General features: G+C 34.1%; 1 protein-coding gene across 1 annotated transcript; it reads right to left on the bottom strand.

The window, feature by feature from the left end:
• Positions 1–264: 264 nt before the first annotated feature.
• On the bottom strand, positions 265–6,678 carry LOC110421201 (MATE efflux family protein). The gene is given in 7 exon segments (XM_021434716.1): positions 265–5,576; positions 5,578–5,645; positions 5,648–5,774; positions 5,776–6,086; positions 6,089–6,175; positions 6,178–6,428; positions 6,430–6,678. Coding segments are annotated over 7 exon segments (1,446 nt in total). The 5' UTR covers positions 6,654–6,678; the 3' UTR covers positions 265–5,198.
• Between the last annotated feature and the right edge of the window lie 5,702 nt (positions 6,679–12,380).

Below are 12,380 nucleotides of genomic sequence, written 5' to 3' on the forward strand. Positions count from 1 at the left end.
AAATAATATGTTTAATAATTAATTAATTTACTAATTATTATAAATATATTTAATGGGATAAATGTCGTATTTCTAATTTATTTGTAAAGTTTAAAAATTTATCATTCTAACATTTTTTAAATATAAAAACCTAAATTATTGTATTATTATTATTTTTAATATGTAAGTAGCTTTTCTCAAGGATGAACACGTGGGGGCTGCTTTCAAGTCACCCTACATGGTAGAAAGGAAGAGGAGAAGCGAGAGCCAGTTACACGGGTTGGTTTCGAGTTCCATCATCTAATCTCTCTGCTCTTCTCTTTCTTGAATGTGACTTTTGCAGAAACTTCAATGTTTGCAGCTGTGAAACCAAACCGAAGGTTGCTTGTTTTCTCTGTTTCTACTAGAAAATCCAGTCCTCTTTCTTCACTTTTGGAGCATCAAGCAGATCCAATAGGTCTCTGATAAAAAAAATTAAATAACTACATTTTTCTTGAAAATCCATTTTCCTTACCTTTTTTTTTTATTCAATTCCCAATCAGTTGCAGGCTTGCATTCTGGGTTTTCTTCTCAGATGTCTGTCAAACTACGAGGTAAGAATATCTTTTTTTTTTCAAAAATTTAACTGACGAAGTGGAGACTTAACAGTATTATTTTTAATGTGTTTACAATTTAGACAAGATATTCCAGATCCAGAATATTGAGGTTTTGGTCAGTTTTATGTTTAGTGAACTTTTGGGTCAATAAAGCAATTAAATAGCGGAGTTAGAATTGCTTGAGTTTGTTGTAGTATTCAGAATATTTAGCTGTTTTTTATTTTTATTTTTGATTTTTTCCCCTTTGCCTGGATGAATTTAGTTCAGTACTTACCCAAACAGACGAGTAAACTATTGAATTTGGTTCAGTTTGTAATGGAAAAAGAGATCGTGATATAACTTGATCAAAGGAAACTTTCAAGTTTCCTATTAAAGGAATCTGTACTCAGTTATTGTCATTGGTTGCCAACGAAGAAGGTCTGCTGTTTTGTCTTGTTTCATCTGATGAAGATGGACAAGTTGTGATTTCTTTAGCTTTGGTGTTGCTTGATTTGTGGTTGATGCATTATACCTTCTCAACATTAAAACTAAGGAACTTCTATTTATGTGCTTGGCTACGGATACTTCAAACTAGTCTGGCAAGATGCAATTTTGGGAATGTGGCTTCTGGCGTATGTGGATTCATAGATCTTTTAAAAGTTGGGACTAACAGGATTAGGTTTATTAATGAATCCATTGTTAAATAAGATATATAAATGCTGGTATCAAACAAGAGGATTGTATTGATCCCGATTTTTTATATCACTAACTGAAAGTTGAAATAGCCAAAAAGTTGATTTAAAATTTATATAGTGGTACAAGTGACTAATTGGTAACTACAAGCACCAAAATTCTGATTGAAGTAAGCTTTTTAGGTTGAGATTGACCGAATAGCTATTAGAGATTGAGTGGGCATGCTGTTTACAATAATTCAGTTAGATAAGCAATGTTTAGAATGTAGCACTCAACCTTTTTAGCTCTTTTGTGTTCAGTTTCTTTCCGAAGGTGCTTGTACTTTGTTTAGAATATTGACAATCAAGTGCCTCACATAGATAAACTTTCAGATTTTGTGCTTTCTCTCTCTCTCTCTCTCTCATATAAATGGTAGAATTCCCTAAAACAAAGATGTAGTGTTACACATATAATGAAACTAAGTAGTACAGGTGCATCTCTTTCTTAAGATATAAGAAAGCAGAACCATGATCCCTGAATTACCTTTTATCTAAATTGGAACACATGGTATTAAGTAAAAACTCAAGCAGTCCACAAAAGTCTGGTTAGTAAATAAAATAGAAGTATGATTTTAGCTGTCGTTTTCATTGTTTATTGAGAATTTTTACATTCAACTTGTCTGTATTGGCTTAAGTATTTTTCATCTAGCAATCTTGGATGCAATTGTTCTCCTTCTTATGAAATGGCCACCGATCAATGTTGTTAATTCTGCTCACAGGAAGTTGCCATTCATAGTTTAATTTTTATTTTCCCATTTTTATCACCTGATTCCTTTGATCTTAATAACTTATCTACCACTTCAACCACCCAATCCATATCTCTAGGTTAACACTTAATAGCAATTAACTATTTTACATTATGAAATTTTAATCTTTTGTCATTTGGGTACTGGATTTTCAAGCTTTTATTTACTGCAGTATTTGTTGGAGAGGCAGATGTTGGTTATCCAATCCTGGAGGGTTCTTGATAAGTTTCTGCTTGGTAATTCATTGAAAATTTGAAGAACTTCTTGATAGATGTATGGGTGCATAAGAGGCAGCGTAGTTTAGTTGCAGCCTCTTATGGGCCTATAAAAATCAGGTGAGCTTTGAAAATCAGTAAACATTCTTTGGGTCAACGAAAGTAAAAATTCATACTCCAGTAAGAAGCCTCAAAGAATTACCACATTTAAATTGGCATGGCTCTTGCTGTTTGTCTTCTTTTCTGGTTTTTGTGCTTTGTTGTTGAGTTGGAGAAATTGTATAGAATTGTTCTGAACTTTAGCACTTCCAAACATGCATTACAACGCATTTGGTTAAGATTTGAGAGTGAAGAAATTGAGTTGTCATGCTAAACTCCTTGTATGGTTGCACCCATCTCAATGATGTAACTAACCTCAACCACTTATGTGTAGTTGGTGTATGCATTTTTGCAGAAAGCTAGGAGTAGTCTTTCTAATTTGGTATTGTAGGAATCTACACCAATTAGCTTTTATAAAGCTAGATTGAGATCCTGAGCTACAAAAGCTATTCCTTGCGCTTACAATATTTAAATTTGGATTTCTAAATCAAAGGAAGATTGCTTCTTATACAATCACATTAGTACTTGTTGCTTTTTCTTTTTGGGTATGATAGAGATATTCATCTGCGAGCAGGAGTTTATGTTGTGGATTTCAATTGCCAAATTAATTAATAATTGTGCTTTGTGCCCCTTTATGCATGCAATTATGAAAGCTGCATGATACTTGAGACTGCAGCACAGGTGGGTTGAGAATTAGTTCTTACTATTATTCATTAACTAATATATACAAAAGTTTGAGCCTGTTAGTGTTGTCAAAGTCTTTCAATTTTTTTTGGGTGGCCAATTCTTGACTTATATTATTTAAGTTTACATTTTACAATGTCACATTGTTTTTAATCTCATCTTATTAATTCCATATTACTTTTTTTTTTCAAATTGAAATTGATTATCCCTTTTTAGTTTATAGAGTTATTCTTGATTCATTTTGTTTGAGCCTGTTAGTGTTGTCAAAGTTTTCATTTTTTCTGGTGGCCCATTCTTGAGCTTATATCATTTTTCTTTTTGAGGGTTTTTTTTGTACCAATGTCGCATTGTTTTCAATCTCATCTTCTTAATTCCATGTTACTTTTTTTATTTTCAAATGGGGATTTATTATCACTTTTTAGTTTATTGATTTTATCCTTGATTTATTTTAGTGTGCTTTTAATCTTAAGAGATTAAAATATCAAGCATAAGACTTGATGTTTTGCCAATGTTTCCTACACCATCAAGTTTAAAACATAAGAAAAATCACTCAAGTGAACATTATAAATAACATTACAACTGAACAAAATAATGGAAATTTTGATTGAAAATTATGAATTGCCCCCCTACTAATGTATCAACTAATGTGAAAAGTGTTTATTGATCAAATTTTCACAGTTACTCTTTTTTACTTCTTTTGGGCCGATAAGTTTTTGGTTTTGCTGCTCTCTCTCTCATTGAGGTCTGTGGATTGTTTTTGAGTAGTGTCGTACTCCTTTTTAGTTTCTATACTTGATCCTCAATCAATTCACTATCTGCTTATCTGTTTTTTCCCTGCTGTTTTACTTTCATAACTATTTATATATAAAATTGAAAAAAAAAAATTTTGCCTGCTGTGACCGAGAGGCATTTTAGCTTGTGTCTTACCATCTACAAACACAGATTGATCTTGTATATTAACCAGCACAGTTCTTACCCTGGTTGCTCCTCATATAAAGTAATTTGTCCAAGGTCTATAAAAGGAAAGAAAAAATGGGAAATCTCTGATCCAATAGCTTTATGAACTTGCTGGCTGGGTGTCACAGTCCACATTAACCTTGTGAGGTATTGTTTACTTTGGTCTGCTGGTCTCATGGTTTTATCCCACAAAAGGCATTTCACCAGTTGAAGGTGGTGCGAACTCTTAAATATCCAGTATCACTCTAGTACATAGCTAATGTGAGATTCATGGCTCCCCTGGAAAATCTTCTCTTTGATGTGGGATTTATGGCTCTACCTATCGGGAGTATAGCTCTTCGATGTGAGATTTACATGGTTCCATGCTAAGACGGTGACACTGGGTGTAGTGCACAAAACAGAATTTTGTCCTACATCAGATTATTAACTTTAGTTGCTTTATATGTGCCACTACTTGCTATATTAACCGGGTTGGAAATCTTAAATCTTTCTCCATCTTGGTTCAACAAAATACCTCCTTCAGTCTCTTTCCTGGCATAGGGCATTAGTAGTTGTTTCATTGCTGCTGACTCATTCCTCCTGTTATTTCATGATATTTCTGTTTTAACACTGTCAATCTGCTTGCTTTTGTCTATATTTTTGGAAGATATATTCTTCTAACTGTATGTTGGCCGGCTTTCTTGAATTCGGCACGTTGCATCTTTTAATCCCCTTGTTGGCGATTAGCATGGCGAAATTTTCTGTTAGTGCTGTGCTTATCAGGATGGGTTACTAACTTACTGTAGTGATCAAGACTTAAACAAGGTAATTGTTTCCTTTTTCACATTGTTATTAATACTAAACCCTACGCCCTTTCCCCGGTTTTCTTTGGTAATTTTGCTACTTGTTTATAATATTGAGTGCAATGATGACTGGATTTCTGAGTCAGGTGCTGTTGTGCAAATTAGAAGATAACATATCTTTTATAACATAAAAGAAGGCTTAACGATCCTATATGAGGGCTTAGTGAATCATTTATTTATTTATTTTGGATAATAAAATCAGTAAAATAATTTAAGGATTTATGACATAGAAATTTAGCATTTGTTTTAGTTTTAAGCCGTCAGTGCTCTGCAAATTCTCAATAAAAGGATATCTTCTACTGATTTAAATAATCTTGTCTACCCAAAAAATTCTGTTAAAAAGCTTTGTCACCAATTTTGTATTTGAAAGTCAATGATCTGTGGTAAGTAGGCTGGTTTCTAAATCATCGTTGCCTCCTGCAGCTAGAGTCAGCTCATCAGCCCGCTTAGCCTGGTGCTTCCAATCTGTTCGAATCAATGTGTACACCATCATGCACACACATGACATCTGTGCTGCTAGAAGCCCAAGCCATAGGCCCTCAAAGCCGAAATTGAGTTTGAATGTTGTGAAAATTGCAACAGGCAATCCAATAAGGTAAAACGAACATAAATTTATGCGGACACCATCTTTTGGACGTGCAGTCCCCGTTAAGACGCCACAAGCTGCTGTTTGTGGAGAGTTGCCGACTTCACATAACCCCAAAATTGGAAGCACGGTTGAGATCAAATCAAGAATTTGTGGCTCATCCCGTAAACAACTTTCCCCACCACGATCTCAGGACTGTCATGAAAACAAAGGCTGAGAGGCCGAAAGCAAGGCCATGAGGAGGCCAATTATCGCAGTCCGATGGGCACAGGATGGACGACCAGCACCCAAAGCCTGACTAACTCTTGTTGAAATGCTGGCGCTTATCGAGAATGGAAAATTATATAATAAGCCTGTCGTTTTGGATGAGGATGCCCATTGCTGCAACGCTAGCCTTTGGGTTGCTGAGTAAGCCACAAAGGAACAGCATGATCTCATACCACCACCACTCCAAGCACACTGAAAGGAGGCTAGGCAGTGCTAGTGCTAGCAGTGGCCGCCAACCTTGAAAGATTGAGAGAATTGTAACCCCATGCCAAGGTTTTAAAGGAGCTTCTGACATGACCATATATATTATCAAACCCAGGTTAAGATTGAATGTATTACAAGCAAGAGCTAATGCAATGCCTTTTACCCCTAACTGAAAATATATTGCGAAAATGTAGTTGATCAAGGGTGCAGGAGGACTGCGCATATGGCAGCAATTGTGAGAGGGGTGCTTATGCCCTGGGCTCTCAGAAAAGTCCTCATGGGATGGAGAGAGACTGAGCTATCAGTTCCGGAATGAAGGCAGCCAATGTAACTTTGGCGACTTTTGTGGCTTCTGGATCCTGACCTAAGCGTAGAAAGATGGGTTCCACATTTAACCAAAGGATGGCGATGGGGATGGAAATAAGCAGCAGGAGAGAAAGTGCTCTATGGAAGGTTTGGCTGAGGACTGAATATCTCCTGGCTCCATAGGCTTGACCACAGATGGGATCCATCCCAATGGACAGGCCCTTGATGACTGAGAGCCTGTAATGTCCCGAACCCCATTGCAAGTGACCCTCCGGCTAGCTCTTCTTTGCCAAGATGGCTCAGGAAAAGCATGGAAATAACTGATCTGGAGTGTATCAGCAGTGTCGTCATTATTATCGGGCCTGCAAGCTTTCCAAGTGACAGCACTTCCTCTCCCACTGCATGGAATTCACGTTCACTCATTGGCTTGCTTTTCACAAACTCTATGATGTTCATGTGCATAATTCTCCTAAGCTTCCTTTCAAGCCCCCCCCCCCCACCCCCCTTTTCTTTTTTTTTTTCCTTCTTTGTTTTTAAATTTCACATGGCCAGCTGGGGGAAGGGAGGGAAAGAAAAAGGAAATGAAAAGAAAAAAAATAAAAAAAACCAACTTAAACTTTTGCCTTGTTATTAAAGTGCAAGTGGCCAAAAGTGAAGTGAAAATGAAGTTTTATTATTATACTAGGTATTCTATACAACAAAATTTCAGTACATCACCTTTACTGAAAAGTGAAGTCTTTTAGAAAAAGGATAAATTCCCTAAGATAATTTTATACTGTCATTAGTGGGTTTCACTACATCTTATTTTAATATTAAATTCTCAAAATAAAATTACTCGTACGAATAAAAAGTTGATCTTTTATATTCTTAAAATAATTAAGCTACGAAATTCGACCCCGTGAAACAAGCTATAGGCTGCATACCTCTGGGAAAGAACAAAGAAATGCTTGCGGTGCCAAATTTAGTGTTATTCACAAAGAGAATAATTATGAGAAGAATTACCACTCTCAATCTCAAATTATGCCACCTTTATGTATGTGGAATTGGGAATTAATTGTGGATCCTACGATCTATTCAGCAGCCCAAACGTAAATCAAGATATATTTTTCTAAAAACAGAAAAACACAGTTTAGTGACAATAAATCAATAAATTTGAAGAAAACAAAGTAAGTGGTGGTTTTGAAATGAATTAAAGTAGGAATGTTTAACTAAGTCTAGTGGTTGTTACCTTTTTCTTAAGATGGAATCCTTCTCACCTTAGACCTTCTGATGTGTGTATCAAAGAGAGGAAAAAAAGAAAAAGAAAGGAATACTTGCGAAGCTGTTCTTGTCACTTTCACAGTCCACTTAACATTCAAAAGCCGAAAGACAACCTCCTGAGTATGCTGTTATATATATGCATTGTACGTAAATGGTTTCTATAAACAGGCAAAGCATCTCTTTCATAAGAAACCCAAATAAGGAATTCAAATAGCGTTGGTTTATTCCCAAGAAAAAAAAAAAGCAGAAGTAGAAAGGAAACAACTCAATCTTTCCCTAAGAAGAGAAATAGTAAGAAAACAAGTCCCAGATTTTACTTGACAAAAAGTTTATTTTGGCAACACCAACAACCAATATGTATCCAATGGAATGAGAAAGTGGGAAATGATTCATCTGAAGAAAAGGACACCACATTCCTTCTCCCACTGATAATCTGACTATAAACTCATTTTTGTGCAAGAGGGCTTTTGGGGAGACAGTAACATTAGAGTGATGAACAAAGAAAGAAAAAAACTGAGAGGAAAGGGGGGAAAGGCTTGCCTGGTTCAAAGGCTCTCTTGTCTCGTTCAGTGGTAGCCATCTGAGAAGTTGACTGACTTGAATCTTTCGTAAAAACCCATGAATGAATTTATCCTCAGCACTTCTTGTTCTCATTGTTTCCTCATTGTAGTTCCTGGAATGCAAATGCGGATCACCATTTGCACTACTACTACTTCCTCGAGATTCAATATCACTTGCAGGGCACATGTTTTTTATCGGATAGAGTTTGCCCAAAACAAAACCTACAAATCCTCAAAGACAACCCCCAAAATAATTATTAAGAAACAACTCCAAAACAACAACCGAAAACGTGAAGAAATACACAGAGTTTTGCATATCCAAGTGGCATTTATGTATATATGTATGTATATATATATATATATGTATATTCATTTATTTATATTCAATGGCAGAAATACTTGTTTCACTTCGTGCTGCAATCAGGTATAATAATAATAATGATAAAAAGAAGAAGATGGACAGTAACCTTGATTTTCCCAGAGGCTGAGCGCCGTCCACTGCTCTGCTGTTGTTGGAGTTTGTTCCTGGGTTATGGACAGTTGATATACTGCAGAAAAGAAGCACGACAAATACTAATTAATCCTCCACCTTTAACCTCAATTATATATACATTCTTCCAACTGATCGAGTTGAATGTTGTGTCCACCTCTTTTTTTGCTTGAACCACGACCCACAACTCTAGTTTTATTGTCTTATGCAATGTCAATCAGCTTGTGGAAAAGGAATGATTAAATTAATGAACATAACAAAGTGATTGCTGAAAGTAGGACAATTCTTTTTCTTTCCCCTTCTTTCTTTCCTTGGGTCAATAAAATATACTATAGGCAATTAATAATTTCTTTAACACGTATTTATATATAGGAATAATAACCATAAAATTTGAACTTAATTACATCATTAGTCCATGCTTTTTTTTTTACTATATTTCATTTTCATTTGTCATTTTTAAATTTCGATATTTTCCATTCTTAGCCTTTTGATATTATTCTAAATCCATATATTCATCCGTATATTTTCAGAATACTTTCATAGACATTGATGTAATGTATTTCGTTCAATTTCTAACTGCATATAGATAGATATATAGATATGGATTAATTTGAAATAAATTAAAAAAATAATAAATTAAAAAATTAAAAATTTTCAGTTATGAGTAAAAATGAAACATTAATTGGAAAAACATTTCGATTAATAATGGTGCAATTTACTCGAAAAATTTGGTCTGATAATAAAAAGTAGATTGCACCAACTTTAGTTAAGAGAATGAGCTGCTTATTCAGAAAAAAAGAAAGAAGGAAAAGCTTTTCCATTGCGATTTGATCAGTCCTTTGAAGTTAAGTAAAGGAGCTGAATCTTGCCCATGTTCCATTGTCTTGAGTAAACTTGAGAAACTGGACATTGCTTGGAAACCGTTGTTAATTTATCGAGTCGATCTGTCAGAGAGTAACACAGGCTTATATCAGACTTATTATTAGACTATACAATGAACTCTTCTGTGCTTCCCTTATTCTTTTATATGCGAGTTAGCTTTACATGGCTGAGGCCAAGGCGCGTGTTACAACAAGTGTTGCTCTTCATTTCTGGCTGGTAGAGAAAGTGTATAACTTTTAAATAAAAAAAAGATCAGCCCGTACAATTGTTTGTAGTCTCTGACTAACTGAGCACAATATATATATAATTTATGTTCTCCTGTAGGAAAACTTATTGACTCTTCATGGGAATAATTAATTAGAAATTAAAGCATAATGTAGGTGATGCATGTTTATTGGGTCACATTTTTTCATATATTGGAAAGAAGGGAGTAAGTAAGCTGTTGTTATTGGTGTTAAAATAGGAAACCTCTAATTAATGCACTCATTCATGCATGGACGCATTCTAGCTCCTCCACTTGCAAAACACAATTTGCATTCTTGTATTTATTTTGACAACAAAAGACTGAGGTTACCCGTCAAGATTGCGGCCTTGTACATGATTTTTTAGATTTTGATTAACTTTGAGAAAATTGTTATATTAATAAATACTTTTTTATTTTAAAAATATTAATACTGTTCAAGGATACAAGGTGCATTTTTATTACGTAAGAAGGGGCCAGTACAGAAAAATATAGAAATATTTTTTAATATTTAAATAATAAATATAATTTAAATGATCGTATCAAATTTAAGTTTAAGGTTTAGAGAAGTCAACTGAGATCTTATCTAGTTCATATACACTAGTGCAATAGACATATATTTCCTAATTATTTGTTTCTATTTGATTTCTTTTAATTAAGCTCATTTGTCTTAATTTGATTGATATTTTTTAAATGTAGTATGTAAAAGTACAAGTAAAAAATAATAGCTATTCAATTTCAATAATTGGTTTTTTCAGTAACCCTAGTTAAGTTCACATAGGCATCCAACTATTAAAATATGTAACTCTAACTAGGACGTCTCAAGTTTAAATAACTTAAAAGGTGGGGAGTGTAATTTGTACATAATAGATGACAGAAATTGAGATAGATTATCATTATATGACCTAACATGTAGTAAAGCTTTTACATATAGCGCTAAAAAGCAACCCTTTATTAATATATTATACACACACTTGAAGAACAATTCACATATTTAAATATATGGACTATATATATATATATACATATTTATAAGGTCAAAAAGTGAGGTTTTTAGTTCTTTATTTGTCTCAAACTAATTAAAAAAAAAATTCTTTGGACTATATGGGCAGTAGGAGTATACCACCAAAGTAACTTATAAATGTATCATCTTCTTGAATATTATGAAGTTTGTAGTGGCTAGTGGCTTTAGGTTGGTTTTGATATCATATGGTACCATCATTGCCTATCAATGGAAAGGTGTTACCTAATAAAATTACTTAGTACAATTTTGTACGCAATGAGTGACGTATTACGCATAACATCAATATAAAAGTAATTAGGTCTTTAGGGAATAATTCAATTAGTATAAGAAGAGAAATAAGTATGAAGAAAGTGGAGTGGGGACTCAACTCCGTGGCAATTTGACGCATGTCTTGGGGGATGTTTCATATTCAATTCTTACTTGGAAGGAAGCTGTCGTTGCCTTTGGGGCTTCACGACATACTATTGGTGTCAAACGAGGAAACATGCACACGTACACGCACGTTAATTCATCTTTTCACGAAATTCTTGAACCAAACGCAGTGCGGTGGTGGCCTCCTTTTCAGTATCTCCCCCTCCTACTTTCATCAGAAATAATTTTAACAAACTATTGACAATGGTGTCTAGTGATATAATTCCATCTATTCTAATAATCAATCCTTGTGCTTGACATGATATTCTATTTTATTACTGTATTATCTAATTGTGTGTATATAAAAAAAATAGAGAGACATCTATCACTCACCCAATTAAAATAAAAAACAGAAGGAAATTAAGAAAGAAAGAGAAGAACCCTAAATAATCACGCATATGTACTTGTAACATCAAGTGGTTATTACTCGAAATTGTAGAGTTAAAAAGCTCCATGCGAATCAGTTGGAAATATATACATGCGTATGTCTTTGTAGATTAGTGAAGTTCACTTCAGTGTAGTAGGGTTCTCAAATGACAAGTGTATTTGGAAGCAACAGATAACGAAATAATAAAAAGCATCTCAAATTATGTGAGTCATATGTGTTTATGAGTGTTGGCTTCCTTTCTTCTCGAGTTTTGGCCCGGAGAGGAAGTCATTTCTGCTTTCCCCTGTATAATAGCCAGTTTGCACATTTCAAGTAATACGTTCTGTTTCGACAGTTAAAATATGGGAAATGTACGTGTTCATAAATTGAAACTACAAAGAATACAGGTGGAGTTTATTTTTATTTAGAGGATCTTAACTTATTTACAAATCTCATCTTTATTTCTTTAATGTTTATATTTAAAATCTTTAAACTGGAATCTCAAGTTTCTACTTAATTGACGGGGGTATCCCCCTATATAAGTTATGATTTTTCATATTTAAACATCCTTAAGAATTGGGAACACAGATATAGCTTGAACAAGGGTTAAAATCCAAGGTGCATGCAATATTAGAAACTGAAAGAAAGGATATTCCCTGCTAGAACTTTTAGTATGTGCAAGAGACCACGTGAACACACGTCGACAAGAAGCTCAACTATTGTCTTATCAAACCATGTTATTGAGGTATGTGACACGATTTTTTATTTTTTTTCTTGGGTTTTCTTCATTTGATTATATATATATATATATATTTGTAGATTTTGGCTATATCATTTTTATTTCTACCAACTACTTTTGGAAGTGCTGGAATTTCATTAGTGTACTTGGAAACAGTTCAATATGGGAAAAGCAAAAAAGATGCTTGCTTGCATTTCAATAAGGGAACAAATTAA

The sequence above is a fragment of the Theobroma umbraticum genome, unplaced genomic scaffold (assembly GCF_002168275.2).
Source record: "Theobroma umbraticum cultivar Fairchild unplaced genomic scaffold, ASM216827v3 scaffold_130.0, whole genome shotgun sequence".
NCBI classification, from domain to species: domain Eukaryota; kingdom Viridiplantae; phylum Streptophyta; class Magnoliopsida; order Malvales; family Malvaceae; genus Theobroma; species Theobroma umbraticum.